The sequence below is a fragment of the Carcharhinus amblyrhynchos genome, chromosome 2, assembly GCF_965287045.1.
Source record: "Carcharhinus amblyrhynchos chromosome 2, sCarAmb.v2.hapA, whole genome shotgun sequence".
Classification (NCBI taxonomy): Eukaryota; Metazoa; Chordata; class Chondrichthyes; order Carcharhiniformes; family Carcharhinidae; genus Carcharhinus; species Carcharhinus amblyrhynchos.
The window spans coordinates 10,162,232-10,186,358 of NC_137325.1; the positions used below are offsets into that span (position 1 = coordinate 10,162,232).

The 24,127-nt window shown below is 44.9% G+C and overlaps 2 protein-coding genes across 5 annotated transcripts in view; one reads left to right on the forward strand and one right to left on the reverse strand.

The window, feature by feature from the left end:
- nphp3 (nephronophthisis 3) overlaps positions 1 to 24,127 on the reverse strand; it is a 195,575-nt gene that overhangs the window by 116,747 nt on the left and 54,701 nt on the right. Inside the window, exons 28-29 of one of the 2 annotated variants that reach the window (XM_080201909.1) lie at positions 22,072 to 22,210; positions 14,633 to 14,658 (exon numbers count right to left, since the gene is read on the reverse strand). In XM_080201909.1, coding sequence (XP_080058035.1) covers positions 14,633 to 14,658; positions 22,072 to 22,210 — 165 coding nt within the window. Of the gene's footprint in view, positions 1 to 14,632; positions 14,659 to 19,703; positions 22,211 to 24,127 lie in introns of those variants that run through there. The other variant, XM_080201903.1, reaches the window with a different exon arrangement.
- On the forward strand, positions 470 to 19,785 carry uba5 (ubiquitin-like modifier activating enzyme 5). 3 transcript variants are annotated; one of them, XM_080201932.1, is made up of 12 exons: positions 470 to 828; positions 2,252 to 2,297; positions 2,394 to 2,483; positions 4,003 to 4,112; positions 4,662 to 4,748; positions 6,539 to 6,623; positions 8,293 to 8,397; positions 9,820 to 9,947; positions 11,221 to 11,356; positions 12,566 to 12,641; positions 15,226 to 15,332; positions 16,687 to 19,785. In XM_080201932.1, the coding sequence occupies exons 1-12, from the start codon at positions 677 to 679 to the stop codon at positions 16,768 to 16,770; spliced, it is 1,206 nt and encodes a 401-aa protein (XP_080058058.1). In that variant the 5' UTR covers positions 470 to 676; the 3' UTR covers positions 16,771 to 19,785. The 3 variants fall into 3 exon arrangements, with proteins under 3 accessions (XP_080058058.1, XP_080058050.1, XP_080058066.1); XM_080201924.1 differs by having other exon boundaries at positions 471 to 828; positions 16,684 to 19,785; XM_080201940.1 differs by lacking the exons at positions 470 to 828; positions 2,252 to 2,297 and having other exon boundaries at positions 2,394 to 2,478; positions 16,684 to 19,785.

Below are 24,127 nucleotides of genomic sequence, written 5' to 3' on the forward strand. Positions count from 1 at the left end.
CCAGGTTAAAGTCCAACAGGTTTGTTTGTAGCAAAAGCCACTTGCTTTCGGAACTGGCTGTTCCTTCATCAGGTGGGTGGGAGTTCAAATCACAAATAGGGCATATAAAGACACAAAATCAATTTACATGAATAATAATTGGACTGTGAATCTTTACAGCTAATCAAGTCTTAAAGGTACAGACAATGTGAGAAGCCATCCCCTACGGACAAGCCCTCCTGATGAAAAAACAGCCAGTTTCGAAAGCTAGTGTTTGCTACAAATAAACCTGTTGGACTTTAATCTGGTGTTGTGAGACTTCTTACCTGGTCGTCGAAACAGCCATTTTTCAATATTTTCATATCTGGTAAAAAGAGATGCTCAGAGAAAATATTTTTAAAATCATTTTTTAATAATATGCCAGTGAATCAGTGCTACATGCGGCAATAGTGATCGACAATGATCTTGAACCTGGCAGGAACTGCAACATGTGAGGAAGGTTGCAACATGAACATCCAATCAGCGCGCGCCGTCTTGCTCGGGTTTGTTACACAGCGTTCTATCCTTTGTGACGTTCCGTTCCATTGATGTCACAACGTTCCATCGCGTTGCGGGTTTGATACGTGGCGTTCCATCGGCCTGGTCCCTGCCTCCAGCTGCCTGTTCCAGTCCCAGTCCCTCCCTGCCTGTTCCAGAGATGGCAACGGTACCGGAATTGAAGGCCAAAATCCGAGCGCTGGAAGAGGAGCTGGCGAGGGAGAGGGCCAGAAGAGCCGGCTCGGGGGAGCAGCCATGCCGGCACAGGATAGAGAAGATGAGCGCAGAGGTGGTGGATTCCAACCCTTACAGGTGATGCTGGGCTGCAGTGACACTCTGTTCCCGGCTGGGAGCACCCCTAGCCCCCCCCCCCCCCCAAACCTCCTGCCACACCCCCCCTCCCGGGGTGGGGATTCTCCTACCAGCACCTTTCCTCTGCCCCCGCCCTCCACCGCACCCTGGTTGGGGATGCCTCTATCCCCTTACCAGGCTGGAATTGCCCCTATTGCCTCCCTCCCCCACAGCCCCCAGGATGGAAATCCACCAGCCCCCAGACTGGGGATGCTCTTACCCCCAAACTGAGAGGAAGGAATGTGTCTGCAGTAAACTAACCACGAGCTGTCAGTAACCCATATGGTGCTCCGTTATTCCCATAAGTGTATAAGCTATAGGAAAAGAATTAGGCCATTTGGCCCATTGAATTTGCTCTGCCATCCAATCCATGGCTGATGTGTTTCTCAACCCCCATTTGCCTGCCTTTTCTCTGTAAACTCTGATCCCCTTACCAATCAAGAACCAATCTATTTCTGTCTTAAATGCACTCAGTGACCTGGCCTCCACACTTTCTGCGGCAATGAATTCCACAGATTCACCATTCTCTGGTTGAAGAAATTCCTCCCCATCCAGTTTCTAAAGAGTTGTCCCCTTTACTCTGAGGCTGCCCAGCCCCAGTGCAGTCTACAACTTCTTAATTTTGCATTCACTACATTACCCAGACTGACTTACAAATTGCATTACAATTCTAAAAGTGAAATGCCCGGTATCCTATCTTCCACCCTCTGGTTAACTCTGGGTTACTAACTATTACCAAGTTTGGTTCACTCACTTCCCCCTGTAGTCACTGACCTACATTACCCCTTCACCTCGATTGTTTTATTAAAGATTTCATGCTCATTTTTAAATCCCTTCACAGAATCCCCACAGCGTAGAAGAGGCCAGGGACCCAAGTTTGATTCCCATCTTGGGTCACTGTCTGTGTAGAGTCTGCACATTCTCCCTATGTCTGCGTGGGTTTCCTCCAGCTGCTGTGATTTCTTCCCACAGTCTGAAAGACACGCTGGTTAGGGTGCATTGGCCGTGCTAAGTTCTCCCTCAGTGTACCCGAACAGGTGTCGGAGTGTGGCGACTAGAGGATTTTCACAGTAACTTCATTGCAGTGTTGATCTAAGTGTCTCTGCCTCTGGTGGGTTTCAGTGAGATAGGAGTTTGAAAGGATGAGAGGCAATCTCGTTGCCAAAGGACAACCTTCTCATCACAGGTACTAATTTAGTGAACTTTTGCCGTAACACCTTCAATGCAAGGTTTATTCTGCCTTCAATGTGGAGACCAAAGCTGTGTGTAGTATTCTCACTAAAGTAGCAGTGATCTCACCAAGGCCCTATACAATGACTGAGAATTGATTAATCACTCTTTACCTCCATCTAACCTGTTCACCAATTGTTTCTGTTTCATTTAGTCGTCTGATGGCTCTCAAACGAATGGGAATTGTTGCTGATTATGAGGTGAGCTGAGTTTGTAAGTGACCCGTGACTACATTTCTGTTTGATGACCATTCGGAATGCAACTCAAGTAATTTCTTCTTCAAATTCTGTCAACAGAAAATCAGGGATTTCACGGTGGCGGTTGTGGGTGTTGGTGGGGTTGGAAGCGTGACGGCCGAAATGTTGACAAGATGTGGCATTGGTAAGGTAATGCGAACCTTCCACTTTCCTTTTGTTAGAATCGTAGAATCCCTGTAGTGCAGAAGGAGCTGTTTGGCCCATTGAGTCTGCACCAACCACAATCCCATCCAGGGCCTGTCCTCTACAACCCTACTTACTTATCCTGCTATTCCCTCTGACACAATTTAGCTTGGCCAATCAACCCATCCTGCACATCTTTGGAATGTGGGAGGAAACCAGAACGTGGGGGGAATGTGCAGACTCCATACAGACAGTCACCCAAGGCCGGAATTGAATCCCGAGTCCCCGGCGCTGAGAGGTAGCAGTGCTAACCACTGTGCCACCCCTTTTGTTCTTTGTAGTCTCCGTACCAAATAAGTTATAGAATGACAAAACCGTTTAGCACAAATTTGGCAACATAGAACCAACTGGCGTATGGGCATGAGGCACTTAAACATCTCCATGTAGTTACTGTATCAACTTGACTCTTTCTTAAACCTTTGAAAGGTTTCTTGACGGAAATATTCAGAGCGTGTATGTTCTGATGTGGCTCAGTCATTTTGCATCCTTGGGGAAGTGATGGCTGAGTGGTATTATCGCTAGTCTATTAATCCAGAAACCCAACCAATGTTCTGGGGACCTGGGTTCGAAACCCGCCATGGCAAATGGTAGAATTTGAATTCAATAAAAAAAATCTGAAATTAAGACTCAAATTCTGATGGAATTTTATCAATTAATATTTGATTTATTATTGTTAATTGTATTAGTATACAGTGTGAAGTATTGTTTCTTGCACGCCATACAGACAAAACATACCATTCATAGAGAAGGAAAGAGAGTGCAGAATGTAGTGTTACAGTCATAGTTAGGGTGTAGAGAAAGATCAACTAAATGCGAGGTAGGTCCATTCAAAAGTCTGATGGCAGCAGGGGTGAAGCTGTTCTTGAGTCGATTGTAATGTATCCTCAGACTTTTGTATATTTTTCCCGATGGAAAAAGGTGGAAGCGAGACTGTCCGGGTGCATGGGGTCCTTAATTATGCTGGCTGCTTTTCCGAGGCAGCGGGAAGTGTAGACAGAATCAATGAATGGGAGGCTGGTTTGCGTGATGGATTGGGCTACGTTTACGACCTTTTGTAACTCCTTGTAGTAAATACGGAATCAGTAATAGTAACCATGAAACTATTATTTGTCGTAAAAAAAAATTCTTCTGGTTCGCTAATATCCTTTCGGGAAGGAAATCTGCTGCCCTTACCTGGCCTGGCCTACATGTGACTCCAGAGCCACAGCAGTGTGTTGTCTTGTGGCAAGAGCAACAATTAGGGGTGGGTAACAAATGCTGATGAGGCCCACATCTCGAGATGATGAGACCAGAGTCTGAAATACTGAGTGACTGACTGGGATATTGCTTTGCACGTGCTGACTGAGGAGTCAGCAACAACAGGTTCCCTGTTAAATTAAAATTGTCAGGAAGTTAATTGTTGGTGAAATTAAGCAACTGACTGGATGAATCGGAATGATGGTCTTTTTTCCTTTCTGACATTCAGCTCTTGCTGTTTGACTATGACAAGGTGGAGCTAGCCAACATGAACAGACTTTTCTTCCAGCCTCACCAAGCCGGACTTAGTAAAGTGGAAGCTGCTAAACAGACGCTGAGGTAAAGCAAATCACAATTATCTTGATGCCGTTCTAAAGACCTGTTGCCTCTATGTGGTCCAGATTCCCCATTTCCTGCTTATTCGTGAACCTGTCAGGATGCCTGTCAAACGTTGCTGTTGTATCCGCTTCTGTCACCTCCCTTGGCAGCGTGTTCCAGGCGCTTAACTCCCTCAGTGTAAAACAAAACTTGCCTCTGACATCTCCTTTAAACTCTCCCCCTTTTTATGCCTCCCTAGTAAATAACATTTCTACACTGGAGAAGATTTCAAATTCTGAAGGTGCGGGGAGAGCGCAGGAGTATGGCTTTGAGTTAGAGGGTCAGCCATGATCATACGAACAGCAGAGAAGGTTCAAGGGGCCGAATGGCCTATTCCTCCTCCTACTTTTGACGTTCATACGCGGCATCTGAAATCCAAAATGGAATTGGCCCTGAGAGTTCGGATCGAGGGTACTGGAGCTGAGATGGTGTTGTTCGTGCTGCGGGTGTGGCTAAGTTCACAGCCCGTCCGCAGCGGAATGTAATTAACTCGTTCCTTTGCATTTGCAGGAATATTAATCCCGACGTTGAGTTTGAAATTCACAACCTCGACATCACAACGATGGATAACTTTCAGCGGTTTACAGATCGGATCAGGTTAGATGCAGATGCGGAGTCGGGGTCCTCGTTTTCCCTTCTGTTACTTTTCAAAAAGTGCTTCTTTTGTGTGTCTTTGTAAAGGAGGCTGTTTAACCCATTGTGTGTCTGTGTCATCAGCTACAGGTACACAAAGCGCTCAAACCTAGAGTACTCATAGAGACATAGAGGGTTACAACATGGAAACAGATCCTTCAGCCCAACTTGTCCATGCCCCCCAAGCTAATTCCAATTGCCTGCATTTGACCCATATCCCTCTGTCCCATAAATGCTTTTTAAAAGACAAATTTGTACCCTCCTTCACTACTAACTCTGGCAGCTTGTTCCCGACACTCACCACCCTCTGAGCAAAGAAATTGCCCCTCTGGACTTTTTTGTATCTCTCCTCTCTCATCTTAAACCTATGCCCTCTAATTTTAGACTCCCCTACCTTTGGGAAAAGATATTGACTATCTAGCTGATCTATGCCCCTCATTAATGTGTAGACCTCTATAAGATCATCCCTCAGCTTTCTATGCTCCAGAGAAAAAATTCCTGGTCTATCCAGCTTCTCCTTATAACTCAAACCATCAAGTCCCGGTAACATCCTAGTAAATCTTTCCTGCACTCTTTCTAGTTTAATAATATCCTTTCTATAATTGGGTTACCCGAAATGCACACAGTATTCCAAGTGTGGCCACACCAATGTCTTGTACACCTTCGACAAGACATCCCAACTCCTGTATTTAATGTTCTGACCAATGAAACAAAGCATGCCGAATGCCTTCTTCACCACTCTGTCCACCTGTGACTCCAGTTTCAAGGAGCTATAAATCTGTACCCCTAGATCTCTTTGTTCTGTACCTCTTCCCAATGCGCTGCCATTAACTGAGTAAATCCTGCCCTGGGTCTATCTACAAAAATGCGCCACCTCTCAATTTCTAAGCTTTAATAACTTGTACACAAGTGAGAATACAATGCAGAGCGAAGCATTGCAGTGTTCTATCGATTCATACGGATAATTAGCCATAATAGTTAATTCCAGCAAATGAGAAATGAGCTACTTTTGAATCCTTCATTTGCAAACATAGTCCACCAATCATAGCATAGCTTTTTGCCTTTTCTTATTCAATAGAAAACTGTCTCGTGCCAATCCTTCATTAGCATAATATGTCTCCATCTCTTGCTCGTTGACATTTTGTTGTGGACTTATCTTATTTTCCATCCTTTTAAAAAGGAGCCACTACATGTCGGTGATTTGTCACCCTTGGATAATTTGACTGATTTTCCTTAGTTATAGTTTAGTTCAGTAAATCCTAAAACTCTCGCTCCCTCACAGTGTAAATCGTGTCTGATATTCTTCACTCCCAGCCCTGCCAAAGAGTCACCCAGATTCGAAACGTTGGCTCTATTCTCTCTCTACAGATGCTGTCAGACCTGCTGAGATTTTCCAGCATTTTTCTGTTCTTGTTTCAGATTCCGGCATCCATGGTATTTTGCCTATAACCCTCCCTAAACCCAGATAGTTGGCCAAGAGTGCAGGCGCCTATTCCGAGTCTGCTGCTGATGCTATTCCTTTCGGGAAGACCTTTGCTCTTCCGAGTGACCTTGCCGAATGTTCACAGGCTTTAAGATTTTGTACGGGGTAACATTTGTACTTGTTTTCTTCAATGCTTTTGCTGGATTTCTGCAGAGGATTAACCAGTTTCCCTCTGTTAAGGCACTTTGGTGAAACCTCCCTCTATCACTCTGCCTCTTTCCTGACCGAGCTCTGTACTGAAGGGGTTAACTCGTGGTTTGATTTGAATTAGGAACGGTGGACTGGAGGAGGGCAAACCCGTGGATCTAATATTGAGCTGCGTTGACAACTTTGAGGCCCGCATGGCAATAAACACGGTGAGAGTTGAAGCTGCAATATTTATTCCCCGTGCGGCTGGTGAATCGAGGTGAAGGAACCGAGGGCGTGGTGGCTGTTTGCAGGTGATACAAAGATGGGCGGAGGGACAGGTAGCACTGAGGAGGCGAGGAGGCTGCAGAAGGACTAGGACAGGTTAGGAGAGTGGGCAAAGAAGTGAAGAATGAGATAGCGCTTGGGAAAGCGTGAGGTTATGCACTTTGGTAGGAAAAATAGAGGCATAGACTCTTTTCCAAATGGCGAGTGATTTTTGATTTGATTTATTATTGTCACATGGATTAATATACAGTGAAAAGTATATACAAAGCATACCATTCATAGAGAAGGAAATGAGAGAGTGCAGAATGTAGTGTTACAGTCATAGCTAGGGTGTAGAGAAAGATCAACTTAATGCAAGGTAGGTCTATTCAAAAGTCTGACAGCAGCAGGGAAGAAGCTGTTCTCGAGGCAGTTGCTGCGTGACCTCAGATTTTTGTATCTTTTTTCCAATGAAAGAAGGTGGAAGAGAGAATGTCCGGGGTGTGTGGGGTCCTTAATTATGCCGGCTGCTTTGCCCAGGCAGCGGGAAGTGTAGACAGTGTCAGTGGATGGGAGGCTGGTTTGTGTGATAGATTGGGCTACATTCATGACCTTTTGTAGTCCCTTGAGGTCTTGGGCAGAGGAGGAGCCATACCAAGCTGTGATACAACCAGAAAGAATGCTTTCAATGGTGCATCTGTAAAAGTTGGTGAGAGTCATAGCTGACATGCCAAATTTCCTTAGTCTTCTGAGAAAGTAAAGGCATTGGTGGGCTTTCTTAACTATAGTGAACATGGGGGGACCAGGTGATCTGGACACCTAAAAGCTTGAAGTAATCGGAAGCGCACAGAGTCTTGGAAGTCCTAATTCAGGATTCTCTGAAGGTCAACTTTTAGGTTGACTTGGTAGTTAGGAAGGCAAATGCAATGTTAGCATTCATTTCAAGAGAACTAGAATGCAAAAGCAGGGACGTACTGCTGAGGATGTATAAGGCTCTGGTCAGACCACATTTAAAATATTGTGAGCAATTTTGGACCCCGTTTCTAAGGAAGGATGTTTTGGCTTTGGAAAGGGTCCAGAGGAGGTTCACAAGAATGATCCCAGGAATGAAAGGCTTGATGTATGAGGAGCATTTGAAGACTCTGGGTCTGTACTTGATGGAGATTAGAAGGATGAGGGGGTGATCTCATTGAAACTTACGGAATACTGAAAGGCCTGGATAGAGTGGGTGTGGGGAAGATGTTTCCATTAGTAGGTGAGATTAGAATCCAAGGGCACAGCCTCAGAGGAGGAATTTCTTCAACCAGAGAGTGGTGAATCGGTGGAATTCATTGCCACAGAAAGCTGTGAAGGCTGGGTCACTGAGTGTATTTAAGACCGAGATGGACAGGTTCTTGATTGATAAGGGGATCAAAGGTTATGGGGAAAAGGCCGGAGAATGGGGGTGAGAAACCTATCAGCCATGATTGAATGGCGGAGCAGACTCGATGGGCCGAATGGCCTAATTCTGCTCCTTTATTTTATGATTGTGTCTGATATTGTTTTCCGGTCATTGATGTTAAAATTGTTTTTTTTTGTGTAGAGTTGTGTGTTTCCTCCTTATTGTACACACCTTTGTTCACTCGATTTCAGGCGTGCAATGAGCTTGCGAAGGTGTGGATGGAATCTGGAGTCAGTGAGAATGCGGTCTCGGGGCATATCCAGCTCCTGGTTCCAGGAGAAACCGCCTGCTTTGCGGTATGGCCGGTGCTGTTCATTTGTGTTTCCATCTTCAGTGTTGCAAATAAATCTTCACTGAGCAAAACTGTTGCTCGGTGTCACGGGCACCGAGTTGTATTTTGGGTTGGGGTCGGTGATGGTACGGTTTTTTAAGATCGTGTTTGCAAAGATACCCCGAAATCATCACCGAGGGATACTCGTGTAGAAGCATGCAGGGAGAGAGAGAGAGAGAGGCAGGAATGTTAACACTTCTCTTGCTGGAGGTCCTGTGTTTAAGTTCAGAGAGTCATTTGTGTGATATGGTGTGTTTCACAGTCACTGATCCCTGATCGTTTCTACAAGAACTATCTAGTTTTTTTACAGTATAATTAAACTGTGATGGATCTGGATAGAGTAGGTGGGGAGAAATTGTTCCCATTGACAGAATAGGTTGGGGGAGGCAGTGATTTGAGGGGAATGGGGAGGGTGACATGAAGAAACTGCAGCGAGTGGTTCGAGACTGGAACGCGCTGTTCGAGAGTGTGGTGGAAGCAGATTCAATTGTAGTTTTCAAAAGAAAATTAGATCATTGGGGGCAGCAGGATTGACACAGTGGTGGGGTGGCACAGTGGTTAGCACTGCTGCCTCAGCGCCAGAGACCCAGGTTCAATTCCAGCCTCGGGCAATTGTCTGTGTGGAGCTTGCGCATTCTCCTCGTATCTGCGTGGGTTTCCTCCCACCTTCCAAAGATGTGCAGGTTGGGTCGATTGCTAAATTGCTGCTTACTGTCAGAGGGATTAGCAGGGTAGATATGTGGGGTTACGGGGAAAGGGCCTGGATGGGATTTTTGTTGGCGCAGGCTCGATGGGCCGAATGGCCTCCTTCTGCACCGTAGGGATTCCGTGATTATCTGCAGGAGAAAAGATTGCCGGGACGACGGGGAAAAGGCGGGGATGTGGCACTAGGTGGCCTCTTGCAGGGGGTCAGCATGGACAAAACAGGCTGAATAGCCTCCTGTGCTGCACATTTAGAAATGTGCCATGTGACGGCACCGGCTTGGAGGGCCGAAGGGCCTGTTCCTGTGCTGTACTGGTCTTTGTTGTTTGTATTCTCTCGGAACCTGCCCAGATGTACCTGCGTAGCCTGGGGGTAGTGCGTGCAGGAAGTCTCTCCCTCCAGGTTGATGGGGTAGTTACAAATGAGACGATGCAAAGAGTTTCTGCCCCTCTATCTCAGTGGAAATCTCCTTGTCTGCCTTCTGAGGCCGGAGCCATCTCAGGCTCCCTGTTCTCTATGAATTTTAATTAATTAACCGTGTGGGTTGAGCCTTTACATCTGATTAATTGGAGTTGTTATGGTGATGGGATTGCCGTTTATTTAAATGATCGTTGAGCAGGTTTTCAGGCAGTTGGAATATTTATTGACCAGACTGAGGTCCGGTGTTGTGTGTTCCCGTTGCAGTGCGCACCCCCACTCGTGGTAGCCGCAAATGTTGACGAAAAGACCCTGAAACGTGAAGGAGTGTGTGCGGCCAGTCTGCCCACCACCATGGGCGTCGTAGCTGGACTACTTGTACAAAATGTCCTTAAGTAAGTAGGTAAATGTTAAATAAATCTACGCATCGGAAATGGGGTGGAGCAGCGTGTGTTTGCGATGTCTGGTGAGGTGTCCCGAATGGTGATGCACGCTCCGCACGCGTGACTGCCGGAATTTCTCATAGAACCTTCCAGAATAGAATCCTAGAACCCTGCAGTGCAGAAGGAGGCCCTTCGGCCCATCGAGTCTGCACCGAACAGAATCCCACCCCAGGCCCTACCCCCATATCCCTACATATTATTCCCACTAATCCCTCTAACCTACACATCCCTGGACACTAAGGGGCAATTTCTTAGCACGGCCAATCAACATAACCCACACATCTTTGGACTGTGGGAGGAAACCCACGCAGACACGAGGAGAATGTGCAAACTTCACACAGACAGTGACCTGAGCCGGGAATCGAACCCAGGACCCCGGAGCTGTGAAGCAGCAGTGCAAACCGCTGTGCTACCGTCCCGCCCCAATACTGAAAGGCCTGGATAGAGTGGACATAGGGAAGATGTTTCCACTAGTAGGAGAGACTAGGATCTGAGAGCATCAGCCTCAGAGTAAAGGGATGCCTCTTTAGAACCCAGAATTTCTTCAGCCAGAGGGTGGTGAATCTGTGGAATTTATAGCCACAGGACGCTGTGGAGGCCAATGGCTTAGTGGTATTATCACTATAGACTATGAATCCAGAAAATGTTCTGGGGACCCGGGTTCAAATCCCACCACGGCAGGAATTTGAGCTCAGTTTATAAAAAAAACTGGAATTAAGAATCTACTGGTGATCATAAAACCATTGTCGGAAAAAACCCATCTGGTTCACAAATGTCCTTTAGGGGAGGAAATCTGCCATCCTTACTTGGTTTGGCCTACATTAACTCCAGAGCCACAGCAATGTGGTTGACTCCCAACTGCCCTCGGGCAAGGAGGGATGGGTAATAAATGCTGGCCAGCCAGCGATGCCCATGTACCATGAACCAATAAATAAATAAGTGATTGAGTGTATTTAAGACAGGGATAGATAGGTTCTTGTTCGGTAAGGGGATCACAGGTGACATGGAAAAGGCCAATATAGTGGGGGTTGAGAAACACATTAGCTATAATTGAATGGCATAGCAGACCCAATGGGCCGAATGGCCTAATACTGTTCCTATATTCTAACTAATGGTGTTAATCTCAGTCAACAGATGTAGCAAAAGCTAATTAACGATCGAATCCGAGAGTTTTTTGCCTGCCGATCAAACTGGTAAATTCAGTGTTTGTTTTTTGCTTTTCCAGGTATCTTTTAGGCTTTGGCTCTGTGAGTTATTATTTGGGCTACAATGCAATGCAAGACTTCTTTCCAACAATGACCATGAAACCAAATCCCAATTGTGATGATGGAAGTTGCAGACTGCGGCAGGAAGAGTACAAGGTGCTCCTTCAATTAAACCAGTTAGTCAGTCCCTAAAATGTGCCCTGTCATCCCGGCTCCACATTCCCACATCCCTGTGCTACTTACTGAGTTTCCCAGGCCCTGGTACATCATGTAAAAATTTTCCAGCTCCTGATCGCCTCTTGCTCTCGAGTCAACCATTGGAAGACTCAGGAAAATAGCAATTGATTGCAGTATTTCAATTTTTTCTTGACAGGACAACAGTTCATACTATACGTCCCTGTCAATTTTTGCGTTATAGAATCGCTACAGTGCAGAGAGAGGCCATTCAGCCCGTCAAGTCTACATCGAACCCAGGCGCTATCCCCATAACCACTTATATTTACCCTGCTTATCCCTTTGATACTAGAGTTAATTTAGCATGGCCAATCAACCTGACCCGCATATCTTTGGACTGTGGGAGGAAACCAGAGAATCCGGAGGAAACCCATGCAGACATGGGGTGAACATGCAAATTCCACACACACAGTGACCCGAGGTCGGAATCGAACCCAGGTCCCTGGCGCTGTGAGGCAGCAGCGCTAACCGCTGTGCCACTGGGCTGCCCAGTGACCAGATGGTTTTGACTTGGGGGTGACCTCACACCAGGCTCCAGTGGGCGCAGCAAGTTCCCAACTGGTTGGCACCCTCACTTAGCAGAGCTGTTGTGAGAAATGGTAAACATGGCACACTGGTGTGATGAAGGCTGTGGGAAGCCAGTGATTGGGGAGGGTGAGGTTGGCGGTGGAGAGGGAAACTGCTGTCCTGAGTCTTTGCATCAGTCTCTCTTAATGACAGGTTAGACACAGAGTAAAGCTCCCTCTGCTCTATTTCAACAATGTATCTCTGACCCCACCTCAGGAGAGCACCCGTTCCCCACCCTCCACAACCTCCGTCACACCACTGTGGCATTTTTACACTTTCTCCTTTGAGTGAGATTGCCAATTTGGTGGGCATTGGTTGTGCCCTCTGGAAAACGCAGTGAAGTCAAACCCAACCTATTTGGCATTGAAGCCTTCCAGTTACCAGGCACCAGGAGTGTCATTCCATCACTCCTCGCCGGAATCCAGATTTGAATCCAAGTAACAGAGAGGGAAAGAACTGTTTATTTTAATTTCTATTCCTCTCCCCGTCCTTGCTAGAATGTAATTACTGCATGCATAATACTTTTGTAGGACAATAATAACTGATGTGCCATCTCTCCAACAGGAAAAGGCAGTAACGCAACCAAAGCAACAACTAGTGGAAGAGACTGAACAAATCGTACACGAGAGCAATGACTGGGGTGAGACCAGTTTGAGTTTGGCTGATACTTTTGTTGTAAACATTCATTCTTAATGTTCAAGACACGGAGGATCCCAGGTGCTTATTGAGGAGGGAGTGATTGGGACAGTGGTTAGCACTGCTGCCTCGCAGCGCCAGGGACCCTGGTTCGATTCCCAGCTTGGGTCACCGTCTGTGTGGAGTCTGCACATTCTCCTCATGTCTGCATGGGTTTCCGCAGGGTGCTCAGATTTTCTTCCACAGTCCAAAGATGTAGGGTTAGGTGGATTGGCCATGCTAAATTGACCTTAGTGTCAGGGGGACTAGCTAAGGTAAATGCATGGGGTTATGGGGATAGGGCCTGGGTGGGATTGTGGTCGGTGCAGACTTGATGGGCCGAATGGTCTCCTTCTGCACTGCAGGATTCTGTGATCACATCTTCTTTGTGCTTGATTTTTTCTAATGACTGCTTCCTCAACCTATCCAGTACCCCTCTGCTTGAAGCCCACTGTACATCAGCCCATGTTGATGAGCAGTGACTGCCTATTCCTGTGGTGTTAAATATACAATCTCAGTTTTGTTTGCAGAATCTTCTGTACTCTACCTCCACAACCAGTTCCAGCTGTATTTCCAAACACACCCCCTCACCTAGTGACAGTTATTGTAGGTTCAGGATTTCCTCCTTCAGCCCCTTCAATGTACAATCATCTCAACCACCTTAAAAAGCCTTCCATCAAATTCTGCCTTTCCTGACAACCGTCTTCCTTCAATTTCTCCCAAATCTTGATCCGTGAATAACTAACACCATTAGTTTAATACCACGGTGTGTTTCGCTGGATGTATTTGTGTATAGAGTCCGTCCAGTGCAGAAGGAGGCCATTCAGCCCATCGTGGCTGCACCATCCGTAATCCCAGCCAGGCCCTAACTGTGTCCCCTGGGTCTGGTTAGGTGCATTGGCCATGCTAAATTCTCCTTCGGTGTACCTGAACAGGCGCCAGATGTGGCGACCAGGGGATTTTCACAGTAACTTCATTGCAGTGTTAATATAAGCCTACTTGTGACACTGATAAATAAACTTTATTAAGGAACATCCTTCTTACATCTACCCTGTCTGTTAGAATTTTACAGGTTTCTGTGAGTCTCTTCTCATTCTTCTGAAGTCCAGCGAATACAATCCTAACTTAAATCTCTCCTTTTACATCAGTCCTGCCATCCCAAGAATCAGCCTGATAAACCTTCTCTGCACTCCCTCTAAAGCAAGAACATCCTTCCTCAGACAAGGGGGCCAAAACTGCTCACACTATTTCAGGTGTGGCCTCATCAAGGCTCTGTAAATTACAGCAAGATATCCCTGCTCTTGTACTCAAATTCTCTCACTATGAAGGCCAATATATCATTTGCCTTCTCTATTGCCTGCTGCATCTGAATGCTTACCATTAGTGTCTGGTATACAAGGACACCCAGGTCTTTTTGCACATTCCCCTCTAACTTATGGCCATTCAGATAGTAATCTGCCTTCCCGTTCTTGCTACTAAGGTGGATAACCTCACAGTTCTCCAAATTATACTGCGCCTACCTATCATTCGCCCACTCACTCAACTTGTCCAAATCACACTGAAGGATCTCTGTGTCCTCCTCACAGCTCACCCTCCCACCCAGCTTTGTATTGTTGACCTCATTGAATGAATATTGCAACAAGACAAGGCAGGACACTGCTTGGAGAGGAGGAAGAGGGACCGGCGCAAAATTACTTAGCTATGGGCCAAGTGTGGAAAAGTGGGATTAGTGTAGTTTTACACAGTACAGACTCAATGGGCTGAAGGGCTTCTTCTGTACTTAATGACAAAGTATTTCAAAGCCTGCCTGCCTGCCGCCTAATCACAGATTTGGGGGAGCCAAGGTTTCTGTTTAAGAGGAATTGAGTTTATTTTGCTTTAATTAGCTGGAGGCTAATAGATGATCATATAATGGGCGGCACGGTAGCACAATGGTTAGCACTGCTGCTTCACAGCTCCAGGGTCCTGGGTTCAATTCCCGGCTCGGGTCACTGCCTGTGTGGAGTTTGCACATTCTCCTCGTGTCTGCGTGGGTTTCCTCCAGGTACTCCGGTTTGCTCCCACAGTCTAAAGATGTGCGGGTTAGGTTGATTGGCCATGCTAAGAAATTGCCCCTTAGTGTTCAGGGATGCGTAGGTTAGAGGGATTAGTGGGTTTAGTATGTAGGGATATGGGGGTAGGGCCTGGGTGGGATTGTGTTTGATGCAGACTCGATGGGCCGAAGGGCCTCTTTCTGCACTGTAGGATTCTATGATAATCATAGAGTCCCGACAGTGCAGAAGGAGGCCATTTGATCCATCGAGCCTGCACTGACAACACTCCCAACCCAGGCTCTATCTCCACCCCATGTAATTACCCTGATAATCCAACTGACTCTAAGGGTTAACCCAGCACGGCCAGTCAACCAAACCTGCACGTCTGTGGAGATATTTAATGATAATTTTGCTCCTGTTTTATCTGCTCGCAGTAACTCATTTTATAAATCATGTTGGCTAACGTCCGGAATGACGCGATGTGATTTTGTGTCCCCCGCTCCTAAACTTGTGCAGGAATTGAGTTGGTTTCCGAGATATCGGAGGAAGAACTGAAGGCTGCCTCCGGCCCTGTACCTGACCTTCCGGAGGGAATCACAGTCGCTTACACCGTGCCTGATAAAGTACGTCCAAATATTCATACTGTCATTACACAACTTGAAATCTTAACGCTCTAAATGATAGCAGATTTTAAAAGATGCGCCATGATATTTCCTCAAATACATGGAATAACTTTTGAAAGAAAATTGATGTTAATAATTTTGGAATGTTAAGATATTGTTTGTGTTTTCTGTTTGGTTGTCAGTAATAGGTGGAGGGAGTATGGACTGTACTCAACCAGCCCATGTTTGCACAGCCCAACATCTACTGTCAGATGTGATTCCGCGATTGGGTGACACTTACTGAACAATCCTGAGTGTGTTAATAGTGACACTCTGTGTGTGCTACACTAATTTTAAGATAATCAGTTGAGCTCATAACATGACTCACTTATGATTGCTAGAAACAACATTCATTCGTACACAGGGACCCATTGTCTACAAATAAAAGGGATATCTTAAAATCCCTGTAGTGCAGAAGAAGGTCATTCAGCCCATCAAACCTATGCCAACAACACCCAGATGCTGTAACCCCACATATTTACCCTGCTAGTCTCCCTGACACCATTTCAAATATCACATTAATATTTGAGATGTTTGGTGGGGGAGGCTTGAGGGGATGGAGGGAGGAACAGATTAACCAGAGATCTCTCAGGTATTGGAATGTCACTGGAATATATTATCAGGAATAGAGATCTTACTCTAACTTTGGAGTTGCTGGTTTTGTGGTCAGTATGTCGAGACTGGGGAGCCTATAGTCCCCCGTTGCTTTATCCACAACAGTGCCTCAGCCAGAGTTGACTGGCCGACCCATCTCCTGTAGTACAAATTGTAGTGATTGTTTGAAATTTGGCATTCTTGCATTTGTCCTGATGAGTGCAAGATGAAAAACTTCAGCAACGAGATGGTGAGACGGGAATAGTTCAAAGGAGATGTGAGGAGGAAGTTTTTATTTACAGAGTGATAGCTGTTTGGAATACACTGCCAGGGGTGGTGGAGGCAGATACAATAGGGATGTTTAAGGAGCTTTTAGATAAGCACATGAATGTGCAAGGAATAGAGGGATATGAACCATGGGCAGGCAGGAGGGATTATTTTAAGTTGGCGTCATGTTCGACACAACATTGTGGGCCAAAGGGCCTATTCCTGCGCAGTACTGTTCTATCTTTTGGGTAATATTCAGCTTTGTACTGTCGTATTATTGTGCTGTCCTGGCCCCACACCAGGCTTGTAAGGTTGAATCGGATGCCTCTTGGCTTCCCTCCCTTGCTGTAGGTATAGCTAGTTAAGAAGTATGAGAATTATCTGGGTCCTTTGCCAATGATGATAACCTCACTTGACTTTCTTTCTTGTTTGTTGTCCACTCTGTAACCAGCAGGAGGACACAGATACCATTGGAGAGACAGTGCAGGAGACCGAGCAGAGTCTGGAGGAACTCATGGCTGCGATGAAGAGCCTTTAACACTTTCGCCAACACAGTGGAGTTTGCCAATCTATCTGCAGATGGACTTTTTGAACGTGAGGGCCTTGACTCATGGAAGTAACTGTCGTCAGCTAAACATAACGAAACTGCCATGTTTTAAATGCTGCTTTTTTAACCCTAAGAATCACTTATTCTTTGAGGGTCACCATACATTGTCATCTCTTTTATTCCTTAGGAGCAGCTATGTTGGTGTAAATGTATTTATGTAATTAAACAGAGCAAGCTTATGTGACAGTGAGTTGCAAATGTTTAAAATTCTAGGAAGTTCATACTTCTATATGAAGGAAAATAGAACTTCACTATTCACACTCCCAGAAATCGGCAATTTCACTGGTAGTTAAGAGACCCAAAGAATGCAGGACTCAGTTTTCCGTGGGCCAGCTGAATGCAGTTGAGTGTTCCACTTCATGTCCACAGGACTTGAGTCTCGGTCCAATGGGAGATAAGTGTTTCATAAGAACAAGGAGCAGGAGTAGGCCATTCAGGCCCTTGACCTGTTCTACCATTCAGTACGATCATGGCTGATCTCATTGGTCCCAACTCCACTTTCCTGCCCATCCACCACAGCCCTTCAAACCCATTACTGATTGAATAAATTTGAGGTGGTGGACAGAGTCCCGGCATCCACTCCACACTAGAGTAATGAGTTCCGCAGACTCGCAACTCTGTGAGAGAATTTCTCACTTCTCTTGTCTGAATGTCTAGAACCTGGCAGAGTTTGCTGTCCGTACCATTCCGATGTTTAGTTCTGTCAGGAAGCCAGCCACCTTGGGTATTCGATCCAGGATTGAGGAGTTTAAAATTATTTATAAAAACAGGGAAAAAAACAGCACTGCGTTCACTGAGAACTTGACCAATTGTCACAAGCTTTTAAAAAAAACTGTTAAGATTACAAATGGAAGCTACGCCAATTCCATTATTCGGACAGACCCCGGTTGCTAATGCAGATTCCACTTTCATGTATAATGGAGTGAAGAACCAGCAAGATAGCTAAATTGAAAAGGAGTTTTTTCTCACAATTTACGCTTGATACCTTTAATGTGCTTCTGCTGAATAAAGGTTTGAAGTGAAGATAGTGAGTGAAGTCCCCAGGAAATGTCTGTTTAGCTGAATGAAAGACAAGAGGGACTTGTACTCTTTGGGACGGTATAACATTTGGTGCTGGGACCTATGAAATTTGAAGTATTAATATCATAGAATCCTAATAGTACAAGAGGAGACCATTTGGGCCATCGAGTCTATACTGACCACAATCCCACCCAGCCCCTAGTCCTGTAACTCCACACATTTATCCTGCTAATCCCCTTGATACTAACAGTCAATTTAGCATGGTCAGTCAACCTCAGCTGCATATCTTTGGACTGTAGGAGGCAAACCATGCAGAAAGGGGGAGAATGTGTAAACTTCAAACAGACAGTGATCCAGGGCCAGAATTGAACCTGGGTCCCTGGCCCTGTGAGGCAGCAGTGCTAACCATCGTGCTGCATAAAGGTTAGGCTGCTAAACATATGCATGAAATGTTATAACATGGGTACAGTGAATCTGTACCATAGTGCACCCTCCAGCCAAGCTCATCGTGGTCCACTTGCCAACCAATCAGTACTCTCTTGTACAGTATAAAGTTGTTGTTTCCCCTGCCATTGGTTTTCTCATGATTGTCCTGATGAGTGCCAGACAAAGTTTTTTTCAGCTTTAGATAAACTGGGACCAGTGTGCACTTTGCATGCTCTGCCCATTTCTTGGTGACAGCAGAAGCTGTATTTTCATATTTTAAATAGCATTCCTGCCTGTTTTGGGTGACAGTACTGAACATTTGCCTGCAAATTGGACACCATTTGCATTCACCAGATTCAGTGTGCCACCAGGTTTCCCTTGGCTTTCCAAACAAAGGAGTTGAGGGCAGACTGGAAAGTGGAGTCGAGACCGCAAACAAATCAGCCACGATCTTAGCGAATGGTAGAGCAGGCTTGAAAAATGCTGAACAGTCTACTCTGGTTCCTATGTCATGTATTCCCAATATCTAAAGTGATTGGTATTCACATCACATGGAAAATAACTAAAGTAATTAAGCATGAGATGTTTGAACAATGTTACCAGATACAAATCTTCTTTCAGTCTGTGGCTAATGCTTGGCAGAAATGCAATGAAAATAGGCTCTTGTATATGAACTTTAAGAAGTGCGTGGGCCCTGATGTGGATGTTTCTCTCTCATGCAAATATGCAGTGAAACTTGAGTTTCAAAGAAAGTCAGAACACTGGAAGATATTGTTTCCAAGTCAGTAAGTGAGCAATCTGGTTCTAAATGTCCATAAAAGCTGGCAGATGGAGTCACAGAAGATTAAGTTACATCTTCAGTTACCTCATCGCCATGCAAGACGTTGGAATGAAAAGAGACCATTCAGTCCATTAAGCTTGCTTCTAGCGTAGATGGTTTCCATGAGGTTCATATGAGGCAGCTGCTGAACATCTGAAACAAGTTGGAAATGCTCCGCAGAAAAGCGCAGTCAGCCTACTCCATCCTCATGAACTGTCCCGGACCTGAAATACTGACCGGCATCTGTTTTCTCCACGTGTGCTGCTTGTCCTGCTGAGTAGTACCTTCTACTGGATTTGCCACGTTGGTGGTCCCATATTTAATATTCTTCTTTCTGAAACTCCTCAGGCTTATCTGTTCTGGCCAGTTGAATACCAGATGGTCTTTATGAAAAGTCAACCAGACTCGACACGTTGGCCGTGTTCTCTCCACAGATGCTGTCGGACCTGCTGAGATTTTCCAGCATTTTCTGTTATTAATGCAGATTCCAGCAACCACAGAAAGTTGCTTTAATCTTCGTCTTTATACCTTACTTGTAAAAAAGTGTCTTGGTGTCAATAATACAGTTTTCAATGCTTAATTTACTACAACTCACAGGTAGTTTGGATGAATTTTAATGTATCCAGTTATGTCAGGTTGATTGTATGTGCACCAACATAATAAAAGTGGATTTCATCACAGCATTGTGCATTATTCCATGCTACAAGGGTGCTAAATACAATTCAAGTTCTGTCCTAAATCTTCATTTGCCATACTTCAACATTTCTAGAATTTAATAGCTTATTTATTAAACTGTAGGATATCGTTACACGTGTACAAAAATCCAAATACTTCATGTAAAAATTTGAATCAATAATTTTGCTTTTTGGCATCTCAATAAATGCATGTTCCATTTTTGCCTTTGAACCACTCGGGTTTGCTTTGAAAGGCAAAATTCACGATGATGTGTTAAAATCCAAGCTATCGCAGGACTTTGCTGGATGTGTTTAGATTTTAGCACAAACTTCTGTACAAAAGATTAAGGACAACAACTTGCATTTATAAAAGTCCATAATGTAACAACACTCCAAATCATTTCACGAATAGAGATCAGACTGAATCAACAAGAAAACAGACCAAAGCACATTTAGAGGTAGGTCTGAGGGATGTACGTGGAGGTGAGGAAGGATGTAGCAAAGCAAAGGGGTGTACAAATATAAACTAAGGGCCAGGTGGGTGGCATACTAGATATACCACAGTTCACAGCACACAAACTGGTCAGTGTTTATGCTCATGAACCTCCACCCATCTTACACGTCTGAAACAATCCAACTTTCTTTTCACTCTTTCACGAACTTTATCTACTTCCAAATATCTGTGTAATTCACCTTGTCCATTCTTAGAATCATAGAGCCCTCCAGCCCATCGAGTCCACACTGACACACTAGAAACACCCAAACTCCCACCTGCCAGCAATCTTGTGGCTAGTTCCACATTCTAACCATTCTCTGGAATAAAAGTTTCTCGATGGACCCTAGTTTTAGATATTCCCACAAGTAGGAATATTCTCTCATCAAACTGCATAGTCCCACATCAGATCAAATCACAGCTTTCTTTCTGGTAGAGGAAAGAGCCTCGGTCTGTTTAGTCCTTACCAATAAATTATAAATTCTGGTCATCCTTGAGAAATTATTTTTTGCACCTTAAACCAGCAGGGGCCTCATCATTTTTGTAACATACAGACCCAATGTGTTCACATGATTCATCATCTGGTCTGTATAACCATATAACCAATATAAGATTAAAATACCTTTTCTGCTTTTCATTGGATGGGGAAGCTTTGGATGAGTTGGAGTTAGAGGAGGATTGGATTTGGAAAAGCTGACAGTTGACAAAGGCATGGGAGGATGGGTTTTGGTAGCAAAACAGGTGAGAACACAATGTTTAAGTGCTATATTTAACAATCTGAGGGACTGAATGTTCTGCTGAAACTAACATTAGCACTGATTCATTAAATATTTTTGTACAGCTGACTTCAAGGAGGTCTCAGGAAGATTCCTTCAAAAATTGTTTTCAAAGAAAGAAGGTATTTTATGTTGCTTTCAATCTAAGATATTTTGAGAAATTTATTTTCAATAATAAATTTATATTGATAATAAAACACTGACCTCAGAAACCTATAGAATTATAACAGGGCTAGGCAGGGTAGATACAAGGAGGATATTCCCATGGTGAGGGAGTCCAGAACCAGAGGTCACAATCTGGGGATACAGGGTAGACGATTTAGGACAAAGATGAGGAGAAATTTCTTCACCCAGAGAGTAGTCAGTCTGTAGAATTCACTACCACTGAAAGCAGCTGGGGCCAAAACATGGAATGTTTCCAAGAAACAGATATAGCACTTGAGACAAAGAGGAATCAAAGGACATGGAGGGAAAGCAGGATCAGGTTATTGAGTTGGATGATCAGTCAAAATCACAAAGAATGGCAGAGAAGGACCGAATGACCACCTCCTGCTCCTACTTTCTGTTCCTATAGTATACAAAATCAGCACTGGTACAAATTTCAAAGGGTGCTCACAGAAAATCTTGTTTCTTTTTTCAAGCAGTGTTGTTTGATAATGAATTCTTCATTCAGAGGTAATGTTTAGTCAACCAAGAAACCAAGTAGATAATGTGATCCCAGTTATGGCAAAATGGACTTTTCCTCCTCTCCAACATGGTTTGTCCTTCATTTTCCATCGATTCTGATGGATTACTTCATGTTAAAAGATACATAATTACTTCAGTTTCTTTGAAAGTTTCCATTTTAAACTTAAATATGATTCTGTTTTAGGCTTGACATAGTGTACTGTGCTCAGGGCAGTAGGAAAAACAAATAAAAATGACGGTTTGTCCTGAAATGTTTCACAGCTCCGGTTCCCGCTGTCCGTTCCTATCCGCAGGTCACCTATATCCCAATTCCAGGTAGGGATTTGGACCCAGAGCATTTCTTAAACTGAAAGTGTCTCCAGTGGACGAATGCCTTGAAAGGGCTTTTCCACCGACCACCGAGGCCTCAGCTTCCTTAATATCCATCGCCCTCTTGTACAACTCGGCAGCCTTTTCAAAATTGGCCTCCTCGTAGCTGTAAAATAAATTACAAGGTAACATCAGTCCCATGTTCTGGCCCACTAATGGGCAAGGCTAGCTGAATATCACTCATGTTGAGCACCTTGCTATTACAAATATCTAACTAAACCAGGTACATTTTGCAGAATTCTCTGATCCTTTGTCTCAGAACACACCCATGATTTTCCAGCATGTCCAATAGGTAGTGACATTTAGCTCATTTAAAACATCAAAATGTGAATTTTTAAAGCAAATTAGGATCCATGTTGATAAAAGTTTTAAGTTATTTATTAGTCATAAGGAGGCTTACATTAACACTGCAATGAAGTTAGTGTGAAATTCCCCTAGTCGCCACAGTTCGACGCCTGTTCGGGTCAATGCACCTAACCAACATGTCTTTCGGACTGTAGGAGGAAACCCACACAAGATGTGGGGAGAACGTGCAAACTCCACACAGTGACCCAAGCCAGGAATCGAACCTGGGTCGCTGGTGCTGTGAAACAGCAGTGCTAACCACTGTGCTACCGTGCCGCCCGCATGATTTTTGGTAGTATTGCAAATCTATAGAATGTGCACATCATAATTGACAGTTGTATCACCATCTGTTTCTATCTGCTCCTTTCCATCCCTCGCACAGTCTTCCCTCACAATGTGATCTAGTAATCTGTCCTCCGCACACTTAAAGTTTAAAAAAAGTTTATTAGTCACAAGTAGGCTTACATTAACACCGCAATGAAGTCACCGTGAAAATCCCCTTGTCGCTACACTCCGGCACCTGTTCAGATACACTGAGGAAAAATTTAGCATAGCCAATGCACCTAACCAGCACGTCTTTCGGACTATGGGAGAGAACCAGAGCACCTGGAGGAAACCCACGCAGACACAGGGAGAATGTGCAAACTCCACACAGACAGTGACCAAAGCCAGGAATCGAACCAGAGTCCCTGGCACCATGAGGCAGCAGCGCTAACCACTGTGCCACCCTTGTATCTGTATATTGCCCCTAATTATGATATTTAAACACACTAGGTTGACGTATAAGATGATGAATGGGATGGATAGGATAGAGGTGGAGAGACTCTTCCCGCTCAAAAAAGACAGGAGGACTAGGGGGCACAGCCTCAAGATAAAAGGGGGGCGGTTTAGAACGGAGTTGAGGAGGAACTTCTTCACTCAAAGGGTGGTGAATCTCTGGAATTCTCTGCCCGCTGAAGTGGTGGAGGCTGCCTCGCTAAATATTTTTAAGATGCGGGTTGATGGGTTTTTGATAAGAGAGGGGATTAAGGGTTATGGGGAGAGGGTGGGAAAGTGGAACTGAGCAGCGACAGATCAGCCATGATCTTATTGAATGGCGGGGCAGGCTCGAAGGGCTAGATGGCCTACTCCTGCTCCTATTTCTTATGTTCTTATGTTTCTTATTATGTTCTTAACTGTCATTCCCTGGTCCGGGCCCCTTGGACAGTTGAGATACTGGTCACAAACTCACAATGTCAGTAGAATCCTGTCCAATTAAAGATGGCAGGTGGGTCCTTAGTCTGAAGGGCCAATAGGAATCCATCCAGCATTAAGTACCATCGAGGGGTAGAAGCTGAGGTAGGCAGGGAGGAGCCAGGGCGCCTTCATTCCAGATCATCAGCCACAAATTAAGAAATAGGGCCTTTGGATCTCAGGGGAAAAATGTCCCCCCACAGTAACGGGCGCTGCTGCAGTGGTGGCCAATTTTCAGAGCGGATATATCCCACATAGGCACCTGCTGTTGGGAGATCACCACAGTTTAGTGGTCAACCTCGGAGTGTGATGGGTATCCATGTGCCAAATCAAAAATCTGATCAAGTCCAGGAGTGCATTCTTAAGCCCCTGAGGCATTTAACTGGTTACCCAATGTATGCGGGTAGGTGGCCAGCACTGCATTGCAAAGTCTGCTCTCCACTCA

Coding starts and splice junctions, on each gene's coding strand:
- uba5 (XM_080201924.1), top strand. CDS start 677: ATGGCAACGGTACCGGAATTGAAGGCCAAAATCCGAGCGCTGGAAGAG. Junction 829..2,251: donor GTGGATTCCAACCCTTACAG/GTGATGCTGGGC, acceptor TGTTTCATTTAG/TCGTCTGATGGCTCTCAAAC. Junction 2,298..2,393: donor GAATTGTTGCTGATTATGAG/GTGAGCTGAGTT, acceptor TTCTGTCAACAG/AAAATCAGGGATTTCACGGT.